The 21,868-nt window shown below is 36.6% G+C and overlaps 1 protein-coding gene across 6 annotated transcripts in view; it reads right to left on the reverse strand.

Annotated features, from left to right (window-relative positions):
- Positions 1-21,868, reverse strand: part of LOC131675125 (trithorax group protein osa) — a 1,031,961-nt gene that overhangs the window by 383,239 nt on the left and 626,854 nt on the right. For all 6 annotated transcript variants that reach the window (XM_058953975.1, XM_058953976.1, XM_058953974.1 and 3 more), the window contains one exon: positions 9,865-10,084. In XM_058953975.1, the coding sequence (XP_058809958.1) occupies positions 9,865-10,084 (220 nt within the window). The remainder of the gene's footprint in view (positions 1-9,864; positions 10,085-21,868) is intronic.

Below are 21,868 nucleotides of genomic sequence, written 5' to 3' on the forward strand. Positions count from 1 at the left end.
TACGGAATTTCCATAAAACATCTGAAATCGAGAGCAGTCAGAAATCGAGTAGCAGTGCAGAAAATTCATTGAAAACTTACGGGAATTTGAAAGAAGACTACGAAAAGTATGTATTTGGAGGCAAGGATAAGAAAAAGGCCAAAGAATCACACAATGTCATAAACGAACCAATTTTCAACGAAGATAGTAATGTTTGCGTATTAGAAAAATGTTACATTCCAGAATTACACTTATTACAAGGCTTTGTCAATCACCTTTTCTGGAATGGCTTAGTTCCTCTCCTAGGTCGTGAAAAAGCAATCTTGTGGCCTATCAAATTAAAACTCGTTTCAAAAAGTTATCACGGAGAAATCTTTGAAGGAAACGCATGCCGAAAGTTATTGAAGGAAGCTGATGCTCTATATGATGCTGAAATATATAAAGATGTTGGTGTATTGGCTATCGTGCCATTCGTGTTTGCATTTAAAGCTATGAATAAACTAGTACATTCGTGCTTTTCTACTAAAAGAAAAGGTTCAATGAATGAGTTAGATAGAATAATCAACGAGCTGCGAAAGGCTGTGCTTGCTACTGAAGTATCCGTTACACTAAAAATACATGTCATTTTAGATCATGTTAAGCAAACTATGCAGATATTGAAAAATTCTGAAGGTCTTGGCAAGTGGTCAGAGCAAGCCGGTGAATCAATTCATCGAGAGTTCCTCAGCTTTTGGGAAAAATATAAGATAAATTTAATCAGCAACCCTTCCTTCTCGGAGAAATTGAAAGCGGCTACAGTGCAATTTTCATCATTTCACGTTTAGAAGAAACCATTATTGATTTATTCCGTTATGTAAAAATGTTGATATTAAGTATTTCAGATTGTGAATTTGTTATGAATATATATATATATTTATCTTTGTACGTTTCCGAATGCTAGTTATTAAATTGAAATATTTATTTATTGTTGAAAATATAATGAACATGAGGGATAAGACTTATAAGAAAATTCTTATTTTTCAAACCACCTAACCTTTTCTACGGTGTCATGGTATAACCGAATGTTTGAAATTTTATTGCTCACACCCACCAGCAAATTGCAACTTTAAATTCATTCTAAACGGATGCACACACGCGAAAAACTAAATTCTGACCTATTATCTCATTTTTCGTCAATAACTCGAAAGAAGGAGCAGATCCGATTTCCGGACGATGATTTCTTGATTATTTTAGTAAAAACAAAGACAACTGTGGACTCGGATTTCGTTGGCAACGTAGACGAACTTTTTCGGTCTTCCCGACCACCGTGCGTAAACGCTCTTTTTCAATGATTTTTTCTTGATTATTAACGAACAAATGTCTCGTTGAAAGCTATTTCAGTTTTAAATTTTCCTGCAAACTTTTTTTTTTTGTCGAATGTAATGAACGAATGTGACCCGATATTTTTAAAATTAAATAAATAGTTAACATTATTCCCTATTACTTTTTTTATACGTTCAATGTGTACATTAGATAATGACGCACATTAAAAAAAAGAATTTAATTTTGATAATATTTTACAAAATTCGCAACGAAAAACAAAAATCCAAAACAAATAAATCTGTCAGCAACTGGTTTCTTTTTATAACCAAGTTGCAGAGTACTGTTTGGTTTTATGAAAAAGTGTAAGAGTTTAGTGTGGTGCGGTCGACGAATTCGAGACGTGTGGGAAAGCGAATTCAAGCAAAATTCGGTAAAAAGTGGTTCGTGGCGGAAATGATAGCGAATATAGGTGAATATTTTTAATGTTATTTACAACTTTGTATATTATTTTTTTTATAATTTAAAATTTTTTATATTATTTATAAACTTTTTTACACCGAAAAACTCGCGCTATCATTTTTACATTCAAGAAACAACTTAGGTTCTAAATTAAAACCTGTCTATCTTCTAAGTAGGACTCTGAGCACGCCACGGTTGGCGCGCTATACGTTCTGCGTCTTGGTACGTAAAGGTTACTGAATGTAGATACAATAAGTATGTCATTGAGGATGAGTGCGTAAGTAACAATATACGGTTTAATTGTAACAGGTTTAATTAATATGCAAAGGATGGGGGGTATATATATTCTCAAAGACACAGCCAAATACGCCACTGCTATGCCCCCTGCGATTTATTAAAGGGTCCTACTTCGGTGAAGGAAGCCGGCGCTGACTTCCACGGGCATGAATCCACCGCGATGACGGGAAAGGTGAATAGAAGGAGTCGGAATAAATACAAGAGGCGATCCCTTTATTTACGCCAACGGAAATTGCATCTACGATTTTACAAGTACAATGGTGAGTGCGTTCGCTCAATCTACAGAACGCGACAGTAGGCGGCGAATAGGAGCGTAGTCGCTCAACTATCATACGCGATGAGTCTAGAATACATAGGATCGGATTCGCTCGACTATCAACCGCGACAATTCAATTCGCGGCGTTGTACCGGGCGAGAGCTGGTACGTGAGAGAGAGATCCGCGAAATCAAGCAGAAACAAACCCACCGGGTAGCTCTTCCCGCGGCTCGCTGGTGGAGAGCCGGCGTCGGCGGAATCGTAGTCCAGCCGGCAGTAGGGCTCGTCGGATCACCAGCGGCGGCTGGTTGGTAGCTGGCGGCTGGGATCGGCTCCTCGATCGTCTGATGATGATCGCCGGGGGGGGGGGGGCTGCTCAAACAGCAGCCGGAGACTCGCCACACAAAGACTTTCTCTCGTCCTGGGGTTTCTCTCTCTTAGCGCGTCATCTAGCTTCTCTCACGCCGTGACCTCATTAGCGTACGGTCACTCTCCAACAGTCCTCAATCTCTCCCGCTCTCCTAATTCTCGCGGCGCGAGCCGCGCTTTCCGCGTTCTCGCCCATTCCTCTTCCTCTCTCGCTCTCTCTCACGCTCTTCGCGCTCTCGCTCCTTCTCGCGCCATCTTCTCCACCAGCCGCGCTCTCCCCTCTCCAGGCCCTGCAACGACAGGAGCGCATGAATGCTATGTTAACCATAGCCATGCTCGGCCGCTACATCCGTGCGAGGAGAGTGCCGCGCACAGGGTTAGCGAACATCGCTATCAGCCCTGTCACAAATATATAACATAATTTAATTTCAAATACAAACCAAAGAAAAAATACAATCAAATAAAACTATCACACACTGATTAACAAAAGGGTACCTAACTCGTTGAGTTCTGAATTCGGTTTGTCGTTTTTTTTCCGTTCGGATCTCTCGTGGATATCTATTGACGCTCCGTCGCTATAATCAAGGGCGGGGCCTGTAGGATCTAACGGCGTGAGCCAATTTTTCATCTTTGCTCGACTTCGGTCATTTTCCTTGGGTTTCATCGTCGTCCATCCTCTCCTTCTCTCTCTTTCTCTCACGCATGGCACTTGCGCTTACCCGAGCTGTGGCGTACGGTCTTGGATTTGCCTGATAGTAGCTATATACGTCAGACAAGTAAAGCCGTAGAGGAGTGGTGCCGATTGACCGTAATATGGAGGGCGGAAATCGCCAACAATAGACCGTCCTCACAACATAACTTACATTTTCCACTCTCACACTGCTTCCATTCGTCCGCCGCCACAGAGTACCTCTCTTATAACCCATACATCGCACACATTCCACGTTACCTATACGCGTTTATAAAAAACGTAGGCCTATACATCTGGCCGGTTATATGAGGAGCTGCTCCGCACTGCCTCTCGTTGTCTGCATCTGAATCATCTGTGTCCCTAAACAGAAGCTAATTAAACAAAAGATAAAAAAGACTGAGCGGTTCAAAATTTCTTGGACATATCGGTGTGTCTAGATTTATGACGGACAGATGTGACTCAAGTTTTACCATATGCATGGATCTTGGCTACGCGCTTGTCATTCGCAACACATGTATTCTTTTTTCGGTGTAAGATAACCATTAATATACTGATGCACACACATACACATCACATACCTACACAGGCATATTCTCACTTGATTCATTTTGAACGCATAATATGCATGACGCTGAAACAATTTTTTTATAGATGATAAAATGGATCTCGAAAATTTGGTCGTTTTCACGAATGAAATGGTGCTACCGAAAAATCAAGGTTAGTATTTATGATTTTACTTCCTCTCAATTAAACTGTAATTTTTATTATTGAACTTCAAAAATTTAAAGCATTATAAAATATATAATAGTGATGTTCTGAAACAGAAATAGTCGAGGGGAGTACAATCAGATGATCGCGGAGGCCGTGGTATTGGTCCGTTGTTACTTATCTAACTTATATACCTTGAAACATTAAAATGTTCTTAAATTAATAAACTACACACTTAGTTCAATTGTATTTAAGGAGGCTAAAAGTAATAAAATAGAGAAAATTAATCCATTAACGCACAAAATCCAATATTATATTATTTTAAACTCTTAATCACTCAATTTTATAAATCAATAACCTAAAGAATCAAAGTTTTTTGTAAATTATGTAGATTTTTATAATTTTCGATATGGTTTGAAAATCTCATAACTCAATAACCAATATTATCAAAACTTTTAAAATTATGTCGAATTTTTTTATCTATTTAAATATTACATTATTTTAAAATCTCAATAACAAATTTTTTTTAATTTTGGAAAAATCATTTACTTTAAGGTATGCATTATTTACCTTTTTAGATTACTAAAGGATTTTCACAATCCCAATAATGCTAGTTGTTATGGTTGAACATTTCAATCCATCCATAACTCGACTCATCAGTCCACAGTATCTTATCCATATATCCTGGATCCGCTCTAATTTGCTCCAACAGAAACTGACAGCATTGCATACGGCTGTCAGCATCTCCGGCATCTATGCCAATTACCTAACTTAATAATGTTAGCTCCAAAATCGTTTTCGCTGAATTATTTGGCAGTTTCTGAGAGCCAAGAAGTTATATGTTTGTGCGTATTTGTGTAGGTTTTGGTTGAAATATATATCAGTAAAGAAATGTTTAAAAAAATTTCAAAAGTAATCTTTAAAAATCTAAGATTCTTTATAGAAGTTTTAATTATTTGGTTGAAAGTAAAAGAGGTGATTGCACGGACAGAAAAATCTGATTATTATAGTCTTGTTGAACATTCATAGTATGAAACCAATGCCATGGTGGCATGAGTCTTTTAACAATCAGATCATTCACACGCTGCCTATCTTTTGATTATTGCAAAATTTTTTTAACTTAATCTTGCAAACCAAAACTTTAATATACAATTAATTTATATGAAAAAAATTACAGTACTCTTCAATACATGAACAAAGTGTTAGCTTTATTAAAATATTTAGTAGAACTGAAGTTATTACTATGAAGTTATTACAGTTCAATATGCCCACAAATACCCCACAAAGTTTCAATGCAATCGATCAAGCCGTTTTTTTGTTTTATTCAATCGAATTTTGGAAAAAAATTAAAGGATCACAATTTTGACTTTAAATGATCATAACTTTGAAAAAAAGGCAAAAAAAAATTTTTTATTTTAATTTTGAAACTTTTTTTTTAATGACTCCAAAAAATTTTGAACAAAAACTACCGCCGGCATCAGCATTACGCGAAGCGTACCACATGAAGGTTGCCTGGTCGGATTTACGATCATAAATGATCATAATCTTTGCCCTTTTTAACGCGATCCTGTTATTACATTTCATGATTTTCCTGATTTGTAAACTTCAACTGAATTAAAATTTTAATTAAATTTTAAATAAAGTTGATATACCCAATCGAATTTCGAACTCGATCTACACGCTATTCAGAAATTGCTTATCATTAATTTTCGTGATCTCTTAGAACGCTAAAAAAAAACAGATTTTTTTTCAAAGCCACTCCTTTTGCACTACAAAAAAAAAATTCATAAATTTGCAAAAATCAAAAATTCATTTTGATTTTCGATCATGGTTAGACGGTATTTATCAGAACCGGAGGTTTCTCGTTTGATCACCCTGCTTGAAGAAGGTTACAGTCAACGTGATATTACTATCCAGATGGGTGTTAGTCAATCCGTTGTATCTCGAACGTATGCGCGATACCGGGAGACGAACCAATACAATCGTCGCCTTGGACAAGGTCGCCATCGTGTCACGACTATTTGCGAAGATATTTCCCAAATCGGGTACAACAACGACAAAGACATCGACAGCAGCATCAAGTGCGAAACATTTGTTCCCGAACAGTAATCAACCGTCTTCGCGAAATTGGGTTAAATGCACGACATCCTAATCGTGTACCCCTTTTGACAGCGAGACATCGCCGAGCACGCTTAGCATATGCTAATGCACATCGAGCTTGGACATTAAGACAATGGGGAAATGTTTTATTCACTGACGAATCCCAGTTCATCCTTCATGGGAGCGACCGACGTTCCCTTGTTTGGCATCGTCGTGGAGAACGTTTTCGCCAGAATTTTGTTCGTCCGATTGTTGCCTACGGTGGTGGATCAGTCATGGTCTGGGGCGGCGTTTCACGAAATTGTAGAACACCTCTGCTGATTGTACACGAAAACTTAACAGCATAGCGCTACATTGGCTAAATTTTGAGACCGATTGTACTGCGCAGACGACAACATCAGAGGACATTTATTCTAATGCAAGATAACGCACGTCCACATATAGCCAACATCACCAGACGCTTTTTAGAACGACATGACATCGCATTGCTGCGGCACCCACCAATGAGTCCAGACCTCAACCCCATCGAGCATGTTTGGGACATAATGAGTCGTCGTTTGCGCAGAGAGTATCAAAAATTTGTACAACTTTGCCGCATTAGAGCGTGCACTTCTGCAAATTTGGAACACCATTCCGCAACCCCAAATTGCCCGCTGCATTAATATGACTGAACGCTTGGCAGCCGTTATTCAGAACAGGGGTGGCAATACCCGTTATTAAGAGAATTGAAATGCTTTTTTTGAAAAATTTTTTTTCCTCATCACACACACACATATTCTTATGAGAATGAGTTTGGAGTCATTAACTACGGAGGAACTGACGAGCCGCCGGGTCTCATTTCTCCTAAAAAAACACACACATGAAGCGTAAATCCGACCGGGCAACCTCCATGTGGTACGCTTCGCGTAATGCTGATGCCGGCGGTAGTTTTTGTTCAAAATTTTTTGGAGTCATTAAAAAAAAATGTTTCAAAATTAAAAAAAAAAATTTTTTTGCCTTTTTTTCGAAGTTATGATCATTTAAAGTTAAAATTGCGATCGTTTAATTTTTTTCAAAAATTCGATTGAATAAAACAAAAAAACGGCTTGATCGATTGCATTAAAACTTTGTGGGGTTTTTATGGGCACATTGAACTGTAAAAGACACGCTTAACATTTCTGGTTTTCTCGATAGTTCCAACTTTGCGCTTGATTATCCCAAAAGCCACCAAATACCCTTTTTTTCTTGATTTTGCAAATTAATGTAAAGAATAAAAAAAAAAATTTTTTTTTCAAAAACAGTAGTTTAGTTTTTTGGGAAATTTATTCAAGATTTCAAAACCTACCTTAATTTTTTTGTGCAATCAGCGGTTGCTAAGATATTGATGGTTAAAGACAAAAAGATCCTTTTCCATTCAAAGTTCGATATCTCAGCAAGAGGTAGTGGTATTGAACTTCTCAAAAATGCAAATTAAAGCTGAATAAACAAGTTATCCGATCCATATAGTGGTTGAGTTAGAAAAATTTTTTCCGAGTTCGTAGACTAAAAAAAAACTGAAAAAATTTCATAGAATAATTTTTTTTGGTATTCATGAGGATTGAGCAGACCATGCTGCTTGAAAAATTTTTTGATTATGAGATCTCAAAACTAGAAACTTCAAACTTGAAAACGCTCTGTTTTAAATTCCAGTACGACCATTTTCAAGGGAAATACAGCCAGTTAAAAAGCGTCAAAAAATTTGAAATTTTCTTTTGATCCTTTAATTTTTTCCACTAGCGTGTGTGTATGTGTGTGTGTGTGTGTAATTATACATATACAATAAGTATATTTACTTTGAACAAAATCGATCAATTCAATGTTATGGGCTGTATGAAATAACCAAAAACAACTGAAACCCGGTCTTAGTCTTTATCAAGCCGGTCCGAATAGATAAGAACTATGTCACGACAACCCGCTGTACTTTCGAAAATAGAACAAAGCGCTGTTTAGAATAACGTGTTACTTCACGTATAGGCTTAATTGGGTGAGAGTAACTGATCAAATTTATTACCTCATGTAGAGTGACATCACATCTAGACGAAAATTATTGTTTACTATGCTAAATTTATAACTGTAATCTTTTTTAACGAACAAAAATACGTTCTAAATTAATTTTGATAGATAAATTCCAATTATAAACTTTCTATGTGTATTAATCAATACTATCGGAACTTAATTTACAAATAATTGTGCAATACATAATTGTAACACAAAGATGAATGTAACAAAGCGTAAATACTGATTTAAGGAAGATGAGTAAGAATTTTACGTATTCAAAACCAGTTATTAAACAAAGATATCAATAAAGAAAATATTATTAATTTATTTAAACAATGAAAGTTACGTTGTAAGATGGCGATTAGGATATACATACTAATACAATTAGTAAAAACGATTGTTATTCATTAATCGATTTTAAATTGCAAAAAAAAATTGCGAATTCTTAAATTAACTCTATCTATTATTTAAATTCTCTTTGTTCTAATTAACAATGTTACGTCTCGAGTTTTGCTCAGCAGCTTTTCGCTATATTATTAAAATATATATATTGGATAGAAAACGTATAACCTTTCTCTAATGACAGGGCACTCTTCTCCACTTTGTCTGTGTCTCCGTCAATATAAAACATACTTGAAGCACCACTCTTAGCCACGCCACCACACAGGTTGAGAGGGATTAGCGGAGTGATTGAAACTTGTTTGGATTTAGAAAGATTATTTTCTTCACTTATTTTTTATTACAAATACGTTTTGTTATAGTCACGAAAAACCTATTTGTAACTTTTGCAACGTGTCTGCGCTTTTTGATCTGATCTCCGCATCTACTCTTTTTTTTCGTGCTCAAGAAGTCGCTCAGAAAATTTACAGGGGCTCCCCAACAGCCCATCAATGAAAACCGAAGTCGCTCATTGGCGCGACAATAAACTTCACCGGCTAATAGACTAATTATTTAGCTCTCCATTTCGTCAAATCAACCGCGAGAAATAATTTCCTTTTTCAAGCAACGACTCTCGCTAAGACAAAATAACAGAATCAGTCTTAGTATTAAGAGAGTGATTAAGTGAGAATCCAGTGCAGCTGCATACGTGGGAGCCAAATTCTCAAACTCAATGATGAAAATGATAAGTTAGTACTGAAATTCATGTACTCTTTGTCTCGCTGCTATTGAGGAATTTTAACTTCGAGGCAGCGAGCTAACAATGCCAATTTCTAAGTATTTTGGCCGAGATTATTGATCTTGGTAAGTTGTAATACTTAATAAAATTGCACGTCAAATTCTGACTTTATATTTGAAAATAATATTGCACTATTTCATCCAGTGCGACTCTTATTATTGTAATATATTACAAATTTACATTTGTGATAGCGTTACAGCATAAAGGATAAATAAAGAAACAATAATCCAATATCCCAAAAATAAAGGCTCTATGTAACTAACAAAAAACTAAATATACTTAAAATAACTAAATTAAAACTATCGTAAAAAATATTTGTAAATCAAAACTTCTGTATAAAGTAGACTCTGCCTAATAACATTTTATCTAATCAAATGTTTTGCATATTTCAGGTTGATCAATTTTCGAACAGATATTTATAATTTGAAAAAAGTTATTATTCAGTTTTATCATGGAAGTATACATTTAGAATGCCAAAATAAATTATAACATTATTATAATGAATCTTACCAGGAGAAGGCACAGATGCTGTTCCTTTGGTTCCTTTTTTTTTTGAACCGGCTTCCACTTGATTTATTATTGGTTGTGGATCAACACCCCCGCGGTCAAAATGGCACTCGTATGCAAGTAAATGCTTGGTATAATGTTTTCTTAAGGTGTATGCTGCACTACTACTTGCACCAATACCTAGAAGGCCAGCTATATCTTTCCATGTTTTGTTTTTAGTTACCTGTATATTAATAAGACTACGTTAACTTTATATTAAATATCGTAAATCATTTATACTATGTAATGAACGATATTTTATTATCTTACATGAATAACTTTTCTACTTTTCTAAATATGTGCTCTTCGACTTCACTTATTTTAGGATTAATGATAAATTTTTATACTTAATTTTCAAATATTTAGTTAATAATGCAAAAATATGGCTGATTTCATTGTAATTAATCTTATCATTATTCATATTGATTTTTTATTTTTTTTATCTTGAAAATATGTTCTGTGACATATTTAAACGGATAAGTCTTACAATTGTGTTTACATTTTGTTTCTTTTTGATTCTTTAGTCTTCAAACATTAACTCATTCTATCTTAAAAGTCTAAAATAGATTTTAATTTTCAAACTATTGAAACATGAGCTTCTGAACTTATGAGATATTTCTTTTTTAAAAATGTAGGGTAGTTAATCTCTTTTTGATCCTATTTCGTTAACTATTGGAGCTATGCCGCCTTTTTACGTAAATATGTTAATTATCGCACACACATACACAAATCAGCTTTGCCGGTTCTAAAACTGCGGTTATTCCATCTAGGGAATGAGGAGTCCGAATAGTTTTATCCTTACTAAATTAATCAAGAAAGTCTGGTCCATAGGCATTTTATCATGAACGTGGACAACCTAACTTTTTTCTAGCTAACATGAACAATATACTTCTGAAGCGGGATACAACTTTTTCTATTTTTATGTTAATAAAAACAACAAAAAACACTTACGATGGAGTTGTGTGAAACTTCAGTGACGATGTCTAATGACAGTAAGCAAGCGAACTCCCTAACGCCGTTATTCAACGACCTCAGTACTAACTTAAATATTTTATGATGATGATATTCGTAAGCTTCGAGAATTCCCAGTAACCTAGCATGTAGTTTGAGCAGGAGAATATTCATTCTTCGATAGCACAATTTACTGCAATCATGCCACGGGCGATTGCTCGTAAAGGCGGCGTGGATCTGACTCTAGCTGTAAAGTAGGACAATGTACCAAATGTTCGATTTACGGGAGACGGAAAACAAATAGCAAATTGCTGATGATATACATTTTATCTTTTATTATAATTCTAATTATTTGCTAAGACCAGCATTGGGTCTTCAATATACACAATATCCAAGGCGATCCCGCTGAATAGCGCGTTACTATTTGCAATTTCTTCTCGCATGAAAGACTTATAAATATAAATTTTACATAATTTATAACTACCACACCATTGGGTATAGTGAAATTCAAATATATACCTGTATTTACCCTAGTAGGTTGAATTAAGAACTGTAGATTGTCATAACAATTTTCAGACTGTCTGAAAAATTGACTATACATGCGAATTGACAGTTTTCTGAGTGTAAGCGAAAAATTCTTTGCAGTAGTTATTTGTATCTTGATATTGCCAAGGTTGATTGCATGTAATATTAGACAGGTTAAATTAATTACACGACTAGTTATTAATACTATCATAACATATTTTTGTAAACAACATGGATACGATAGTAACAACAGAGAGTATGCAATCATGTACATACTAACGCTCTTGAGATACGAGGGTGGATCAATAAGTCCTTAGAAAAAGAGAAAAACAACTTTTTTTGGTAGATTCTTTTATTTTTCAACATGACCTCCTTTTACTTCGATACACTTTTCCAGGCGTCTTTCAAGTTTTTTTAAGTCATCAGAAAAAAATAATTTTGGAAGGTCCTCAAAATAACTATTTGTTTGTGTTATGACCTCCTCATTCGAGATGAATCGTTGTCCAGCAGGCCACTTTTTTAGATTAAGGAATAAAAAAAAATCACTAGGGGCCAAATGTGATGAATACAATGGATGATCTACTAATTCGAACTTCAATTCCTTAATGTTAGCCATTGAAACTAAGCAAGTGTGTACTTGTGCATTATCTTGACGAAACAGAATTTTTTTTGTTCAAATGAGAACGTTTTTCCTTTATTTTCTCGCTTAACCGGTCCAACAACGACGCATAATATTCTCCGGTGATTGTTTGTCCTTTTTCTAAATAGTCGACGAAGACAATTCCACGTGCATTTCAAAAAAAAAACAGTGGCCATAACTTTACCGCTCGATTTCACTGATTTAACCTACTTTGGAGCTGGTTAACCTTTTACAATCCACTGTTTTGACTGTTCCTTTGTCTCAGGAGTGTAGAGGTTTCGTCTAAAGTTATGAATCGACGTAGAAAGTCGTCTGAATAACAGTAGATGCGCACCAAGAGAGCCTCAGCGGCCCCCACTCAACTGCGTCTGTTCTCGACTGAGAATAAACGCGGCAACCATCTTGCCGAAATTTTTCTCATGTCCAATTTCTCATGCAAAATCGAAATGATTGTACCTCTTGAAACCTCTGTGGCCTCAACTATTTTGTGCAATTTTATTCTTCGGTCAGTCAACACCATGTTGTGGATTTTATTGATCATTTTCGGAGTGCTCACGTCTACAGGACGGCCTGACTGAAGAACGATGTTCATCTGCAGTCGATGTACGGCCACGTTTAAATTCATTTACCCAAATCCAAAAGTTGCAAACACAGGGGCAGATACACCATGAACTGCATCTAACTCAGCTTTGATTTCTTTCTGTGTAAGGCCTTTTAAATAGAAATGTTTTATCACCGCTAGGAACTCACTTTTTTCCATTGTTAACAAGAAACAAAAGTTGTTCACTTTGATCGACGATAAAAACGAAACTACTCGATTGATCTAGCTGGAACTTCGACAGTACTCTATTTAATAGTGACGCTTGCTGGTGTAATATAAGTTAGGATGCTTTAAGCGCCATTTATTGGATTTTCTGAGAACTTATTGACCTACCCTCGTAGTATACGAATCAACAGAAGCTAATGCACGTAAAAGGAAATAAATGAAGTACTTTGCAACGATTACCGAAAATCGTTCGACTCGCGCGAGGTTATCGAGCGGCTGAGCAAGAAAAGCCGCGATCGGTTCGCGAGAGAGAGAGGGCGCGTAGGGGCAATGACCGGGAGGGGAGCGTTCAACAGGCAGTATGACTGTGTCACTCAGTCCGCCTGTATCGTGCAGCTAACCTTAGTTTCCCGAGCCGTTTAAGTTTTCGTGTGGTGGTGCTAAGGCGAACAGTGCGAACTTTGGTGTGGTGCTGGGTGCAGCAGCAGCAGTAATAGTCAGCAGTAATAGCAGCAGCAGCAATAGCAGCAACAGCGGTAGCAGCGTCAGCAGCAACAACAACAGCAGTAACAGTAATCGCGGCGGTGCGGCGAGCAGCGAAGCGGCGTTTCAGCAGTTTGTTGTTCGGATACGGTTCGCCACCGTATCCTCATCGTTCTCGCGGTAGGTGCACCTCCCCCTTTTTATTATTGTTAATAGCGTGCGATCCCGCGCAGCGTGCGCGAGGAAATTAATTGTTGCGTGCGAGCGGTTAGTTCGCGGTGATCGCGGTTTTCTCTCTCTCTCTCCCATACGGCGTGTATTGTCATTCGCGCAAGCGTGCGCAAGACTCTCGGCAGATCCCCCGTGTATTTGATTTTATTGAATAAATTAGTCAATCGTCATTGTTAAATCAAGTAGTCGTTATTTTGTCTTTCCTTTGTCCGGAGGTCGCTAGTGTTTACATTTCATTCGAATTCGCCGGTAGCGTAGCACGGATCACGCGGATACCGGTAGACTGGAATCGTCAACTTAGTTTCCAGCAGCGGCCGCGCGAGCGCTACTAAGTAAGGGCGACAGCGCCGCCAAGCGGTGAGTTGGGGGAACCCAACTCGGAGTACCGAAGAGACTCTGCGCAGGCGCACTCCAAGACAAGGTAGGTTGATGTGCTTCGAGCACATAGATAACTAGGCGTCGTCTAGTCGTTATAAAGGTACGTTCAAGAGATTATAGACTAAACGGCAGCCTGTTACAACTTACATAAATGTATGACATTGTTACCGATTCGTATACTATCTCAAGAGCGTTAGTATGTATATGATTGCTTACTCTCTGTTGTTAATATTGTATCCATATTATTTATGAAAATATGTCATGATAATAATAACCCGTTTAATATTACATGCAATCAACCTTGGCAATCGCCAAGATACAACTAACTACTGCAAAGAATTTCGCGCTTACACTTATAAAACTGTCAATTCGCATGTATAGTCAGTTTTTCAGACCGTCTGAAAATTTTTATGACAATCTACAGTTCTTGACTTAACCCACTAGGGTAAATACAGGTGTATATTTGAATTTCACTGTATCCACTGGTATGATAATTATAATTTATAAGTCTTTCTGTTAATGTGAAGTAATACCAAAACCATGATGGTATACGAGGTCTGTCTCAAAAGTGTCTGAACTACCTCGATTTCTCGACGCTTGATTTAATCTTCACCATCCGGGGGTGGCATCCTTTAGAATAGTCCTCATTTAATTGAATATGGCGTTCATATCGATGTTTCCACTTATTAAAGTACTCTTGATAGTCAGACTTTGAAATCGCCTTTAGTGCATTCGTCGCATTAGTTTTAACAGTAACAATCGATGTCCCTTAAGCATTATTTAGAATCAAGAAAACAGCCAAAAGTCGTAGGTAGCTATATCGGGACTGTGTGGAGGCTGGTGGAGCTACGTAACACTGTGTTTCAATAAATACTGCTGCACAAGGTTTGATGTGTGTATTGGAGTATTGTCGTAATGAAGAAGCTAGTCACCAGTTTCTCAAAGTTGTGGTAGTTTTCTCCTGATTGTATCACGCAATCTTTTCAAAACTTCAAAGTAGCATTCTTTGTTGATTGTCTGGCCTGTGAGAGCACATTTGTGGTGCACAACGCCCTTATAACACAGTCCGACAAGATTTTTGCACAAGCAAACCATACATGGTTCCCCGAAGAATTTTTGGCACTGAAACCGAATCCGGCCTCAGAATTTCTCCAACACGTCAGGATATTGAGATATCCTAACCTAAAAGTGCAAAAATAGCGATTTTTGCTTATATTTGAGATTATGTAGCACTACGACATTCTCTATACACAAAAAACTATAAAAGACATCTTAAAGTAGCAGCCTAGCTCTTTCAAATGCCGTTGAGTTTGCTAAAATAGCTTATTTTTTCTTTAAGATATTGTATTTTAAAGTTTTTCGATTTCATAAATATTGTACCTCTCAGAACACACAGCTTTCAAAGTTTCGACGGCAAATTTTATGTCAAACGACTTCAATGAACTACTGTTCTGCAAGAAAATTAAGATATATACCATAGACAGGCTAACCTAACTTTAATCTAAATTATATCATTCCCACAAATCCTTACAACCCTTAAAAACCACCCCTGCTAACCCTTAAACAGGCTAACCTACCTACGATAAATCTGGGTAGAGCGAGTTTAATCGACTGCTTTTCTATGAGGAACCTAAAATCTCAACCACAGATAGGCTTATCTGTTTTCTCCTTGACGTACTCTATCTCCAGATACCCTTACAACCCTCATAAACCGCCCTACCAACCCCCAAGCAGGCTAACCTACCTAACGCTCGGTAGAACGAGATTAATCAATTGCTTTTCTATGAGAAACGTAAAATCTCAACCAGATAGGCTTACCTGTTGTTTCCTTGATGTACTCTATCCTCAAAAAACCCTACAACCCTCAGAAACCCCCTCTACCTACCCCCAAGCAAACTAACCCACCTAACCCTTGGTAGAGCGAGTTTAATCAACTGCTTTTCTGTAAAAAAATGAATATCTCATTGACACTGTCTCTGATATATCCCTCCTCAGGTAGGGGTGGTTTATAAGGGCTGCAAGGGTTCGTGGGCATGACGTAATTTAGGTTGAAGTTGGGTTAGCCTGTCCATGGTATATGTCTTAATTTTGTTGTAGAACTGTAATTGATTGAAGACGCTTGACACAAAAGTCGACGTCGAAACGTTCAAAGGTATATGTTCTGAAAGGTACAATATTCATGAAATGAAAAACTTTGAAATTTAATATCTCAAAGAAAAAATAAGCAAACTAAGCAAACTCAACGGCATTTAAAAGGACTAGACTGCTTGTTTAATATGTCGTTTGTAGTTTTTTACGTGTAGATAATGTCGTGGTGCTACATAACCTCTAATATAGGTAAAAATCGCTATTTTCACACTTTTAAATTAAGATATCTCCAAATCCTAACGTGCTGGAGCAATTCTGAGGCCGGATTTGGTTTCAGCGCCAAAAATTCTTTGGGAAAACATATATGGTTTGCTTGTGCAAAAAATTAAGGTATTATTGTAGGACTGTGTAATTGAGAAAAATCGATTAACATTGACTTGATATTGCTTCAACTTTCACGGACTTTTTTCAGCCGAGCCTCGGACGGAAGCTTCCACTACGAAGATTGTTGAAGGTCTTTTGCAATATTTCAATAGTTTTCGCACAACTTTTATTCAGATCAAAGAAAAATGTTATGCAAATTCAATGTTTGGTCCGTTTTATCATTTTTAAGAATAAACGAATTCCTACGAAAGCATAAAAGTTATAAACAAATACACGTTGCGCGGGAACTAAGGCGTTTCGTGGCTACTGACAAGAAGGTTAGGAGTTATTGGTGACGTTTGTACCCTCCAGAAGTCGCCTGAGTTTCTACGAGCAAAGCTATGAAAGTAGGTCAGAATACTTTTGAGACAGACCTCGTATTGCAGATACTTTTTAATTGAAGCTTACTATCGTCATCTAACATTTCAAGCAAGTATGTGTAACGGTCCAGTCTGATTTGTCTCCTATTTTCCTCTGCAAAACGGCAACCCGTCACACACAAGACAATTAGAGAAAAGCGGTAATTGAGCGTAGGCGCTTTTCACACGTATATGCAAATGTGTTAGGGCAACTCTGCGAAAACATTACCATATAAGGAGCGTGACGTCACGACAGTGGGAAAATTTATTGTTTACAACAGAAAAACGGCAATTATAAAGTTTTTTAAACGAACAAAAGTATTTCTTAGTTAAATTTGATGCGCTGATTCTGAATTTCATGTTGATATAACTCTCAAATCGATATTTGTTAGTCAAATCTAATCTACAAGTTAACATTGTTAGTTATTTTGCAATAAACAATGATATTGTTATTGTCCGAGCATACGATTACAATCTCGACGTATTGAAACAGAAAAGCAAGAATTTGACACTTTGATAACTAATTACTCATTAAGTTATCAATAAATAAACAATTTATAATTTTTTTAAACAATTAAAATAACACGGTTAGATAGCAAATCGATCATAAGTATCTGTAAAATTGATGATTATGATTGTTACTAATTTGCTGATTTTTAAACCGCTAATAAAGAAATTTGCAAATCTGTATTTTAATTATTATTCAAAATTAGAGAGCAACATTAATCATCTTTTATTTGAATAACATTCTTCTAACCACAAGCGATTTTTTCATGTAAAAATTTTCCATAATTTTATTGTAAAAACGGCGTAATTTGATTATTAAATTATATAACTTATAACTTTGAGAGGCGATTTTTCCTCGAGATGCAATTTATGTTAAAAAATTCATCTTTTCTAGCTTAATTTTTTAACTCGCATAATTGCAATTTCGATCGAGCCATTTTGCAATAAAACATGTACAAAATTTGCATTAAAGACAAAAATAGCGTTGTAGGGGCTACCAAGCGTAGAAAGGAGCCCATTTCGCATGTATAAATTCGCTCGTCGCTCCGGCAAGAGAACTCATTTTCCTACCTTGCTTAGCAGCGCGAGCACTGTGTACAAATAAAGCCTCAGCTATTTCCTGAGACGAATTTCTTTTCAGTGGTTAGCCTGTTGAACTCCTTTCTTACTGATCTCTAAGAGCTCAACTCATGAGACTATCTCTCTCATGAGAAAAAAGCAGCTTTAGAGATCTTCCCTCCTGAAACATATTTATTGTTGAGAAGTCAAATTGAGTAGTGATCGCGGCGCTGTCGGGCCTCTCCCCGATAGATGTGATTGCTATCAATTGCACTTCGAAGCAGCTCATCGAGTTGGCAAGCCTCGTGGTTTGCCGCTCGAAAGATTTTCTTTTGTTATTTAGATTGCGCGCGTGTCAACTTCTTGCTTTTCTCGGAGACGTTATTGCGAATTTAATGTAAAGAGTCCGAACTATTATTTTAATAACGCGAGACACACTCAAACGTTACATATGACACTGCCGTATAAGCTGACACGCTCCAGAAAATAGTAAATTAAAATTGCGAGTAGAGATATTTGAACAATAATTAAAAAGATTGTGTTTAGCTCTTGAGAATTCTTTGTTTTACAATCCTATCGAGCTTTTTTTATTTCTGGAGTTTCATGAATTTCTATCAGCAAAAAGATGGATTCAAAATTTTGCTGACTATTATAGCACTTATACTATTATTTGTTTTAGTACACTTACAAAATTATTATACAAAAAACATACGATTTTACATAAACAGTAACTTTACTTTCAAAAATACTTTATTATTCATGTGATGATCTTATATTTTCGTTCTAAACTGTCCACATACTATTTCAATTACCCAGTGTAATATTGCTACAATACGAGGTGTGTTCAAAAAGTAAGGTGACTTTGTATTTTTAAGAAAAAATATTTATTTATTTATCAATATTTATGTTGTCCCTTTCAAAGTAATCGCCCTCAGATACAATACACATATGCCAACGGTTTTTCCAATCCTCAAAGCACTTCTCATAAACACTTTTCGGTATAGCCTTGAGCTTTTCCAGCGATGCAGTCTTTATTTCTTCAATCGTTGCAAATCTCCGTCCTTTCATAGGTCTCTTTAGTTTTGGGAACAAGGAAAAGTCACATGGGGCCAAATCCGGTGAATATGGTGGCTGAGGCATGATTGTGGTATTGTTTTTGGCCAAAAAATCTCTCACAAGCAAAGATAAGTGAGCAGGGAAATTATCGTGATGCAAAAGCCATGAATTGTTTTTCCAAAATTCTGGGCGTTTTCTTCGTAGTGCTTCTCGCAAACGGCGCATAACTTCAAGATAATACTGTTTATTGACCGTACGTCCATATGGTAAGAACTCCTGATGCACCACGCCATGGTAATCGAAGAAAACAGTGAGCAAAACTTTGACATTTGATCGAACTTGGCGTGCTTTTTTCGGTCTTGGCTCATCTGGGCTCTTCCATTGGGACGATTGGACTTTGGTTTCGATATCATAACCATATACCCATGATTCGTCACCAGTTATGACCCTTTTGAGTAAATCTGGGTCGTCGTTGACGTCATTCAACAGTTCTTGAGCGATGCTCATGCGACGGTTCTTTTAATAAATAAAGTTAATAAATAAATGCAAAGAAATGCTCCAAAAAATGTTATGATAGAAGGTGGAATCCTTGTACTTTTAAGATTGGAAATTACGTCATGCTACTTTTAGAACCAAGGACTGAAAAATACGTGCCTTAATATCTAGTTTCCTACAAGGTTCTAGAAGTGGAAGATGAATCAGGAAACATAAAGATTACATACAAAAACGGTAATCGTCTAGAAGACCCCAATAAATTACGCTTGACTTGCTTAAGCGTAATTTATGTAGCGATATCAGCACTACTATCTCAAATAGTTTCTCTACAATGCCCAGCCATGAAAATAATTCAAATATTCTTTCCACCGAGAATCACTGTAGTATGCATAATCTTACTACTAATATCGATGCCTCTGCAACAAGCAAAGAATGAGAGTAACTCCTGAGATACGAAAATTTGTAAATATTGCAATAATATTCTAAAGCCCAAACTTGAAATAAATTGAAAAGAAATAAATAAAATTGAAGTATTAAGCAATACTATAAGTATTCCTAGCACAAGACAAATCAATCAGAGATATTGAGTAAAACTACTGTATAAGTCGCATAAATGATATGGAATGATTATACAACCCCACAAAAAAACAAGTGTTCTGAACTTCAACCGCAACATACACATCTCTATATATTTTTTGGCGCTGAGTATGAATCCGTTATCAAAAAAACTGTTACACCACCCGAAAAAAAGTTAGAGCCAAAAAATATCCTAAAATAGGGATTCAAATAAAAATGTCTGAAAAGAAATCATAGCAGGGACAAAATCATTACTGCTACATGAAATCGTCCACGCATAATCCGAATTTGAAATCAGAATTTCCCTACGACATCAAGTTTTTTTTCTAACCTCAGAAAATAGGCCAAAAATATTGAATACTTTAAAAAAAATTGAAAAAAGTTTTTTCTTTATGTCCAAGTATATATATAATCTACACGCATTTGGGCCGCGTATTTACGCTTATACGATGTGCGCGACAATCTTACGTGCCGCCATTTCGTTTACAGTCGCTCGTTCATATTACTCGATTGTATGCTCGTTCGCTACCGATTTTCTTGCATTCACAGATGTGAAGGAAGAACTAAGATATTACGCGCGGTCACTTATCAAAAATCATAACGCGAAGCTGGCCAGCTTACCTTATATGATTAGTAGCACTGTCAGGGGGAGCAATTCAACGTCGTCTCTTAACACGTGGCTCAGGTTGCCACTTTTCCAAATTATAAGCGAGGCTCTCTCGGTCGTCCTGCTGCTTCCGTTGGACAGATTCAGTGACCTCGTGGCTGGTCTCCGATGCTGTCTCGGCTAACCACTCAAAACCGCAACAACAACAAAAACTATTGGTAGTCTAGTAATCGCACTCTTTGCGACTTATACACTCATGCACGCTACTACCGGTGCGAGAGTTATTCCTCTGCTCACGTTACTATTCAAGCTAGCGGTAGATTCTAGCTGCTACTCAACCTCACGTTACTCCTCGACTTCTGCACGCTATTACCGGTGTCAAAGGCACTCTTCGACTTGCGCACGCTGTTACTGATTCTAGCGTTGCTCCTCGACTCGGTCCTTCTTTATTCACGTGCGTTCCGTCTTATTTCGGACCAAGTTCCCCTTTTCGACTTCCCCGGGCCGGTAGGTACTGCCCTCGCATACAGCCACTCGATCGAGACGGTAGCGCAAACCGGACGTTTACCGTCACAATATATAGATATACGTTACAGATCGCACTTAACCCTAATTCACCACAAAAATCATGAAATCAACTCTTCTTACTTCTAACCTTAAAAACATCCAGAAGCCCGAAATGACAAAAAAGAACGCACTCGCACTGTATTTCGCATATGGAGGGGTTTTTCGGGTTGCTGATCCCAAATTTGGAGTCAAATTTTGAAAATTAAAAATGGTCTATTTAATATGGCTAACTGTTTTTCAAAAATCTACATAACCCTTAACCCTTCAACGCTTTCATCTCCGATGTTGTCATTTCTAATCTTTATTTTCATTTTTTCAATACCCGATCCTTGCGTTCTGCTGCTCCATAACCTTAATTTCTAACCTCTCATATATTTAATCTATGAAGCTATAATTCCTAATCTTCTTTGAAATTAGGGTGCCATCTTATTTTTGGTCAAATTTGACTGGGGTGAAAACTGCGTTCATTCAAGATAAATTCAATAAAATATTTTGAACTTATCACACTCAACTTTCAAACTTTATTTAAATAAAATCATAAATAGAAATCTCCACTTACGAAGCTCCTCATTGAGTTCTCTTGAAGAAAAATAATTTTTCTGATGATTTAGGATGCTGGCGATTGACATTTTTCATTTGCAAGAAATCTTACTCATGATCATTGATATCAATTTTGTTTAATATAGAAATTTGGTTTACATTTTTTTGTTTAGTTCTTGTTATGAGTAAGCATATTTTTTTATTTTTTTTCATCTGTA

Source organism: Phymastichus coffea, unplaced genomic scaffold (genome assembly GCF_024137745.1).
Source record: "Phymastichus coffea isolate CEN01 unplaced genomic scaffold, Cenicafe_Pcof_1.1 PCOF00016, whole genome shotgun sequence".
NCBI classification, from domain to species: Eukaryota; Metazoa; Arthropoda; class Insecta; order Hymenoptera; family Eulophidae; genus Phymastichus; species Phymastichus coffea.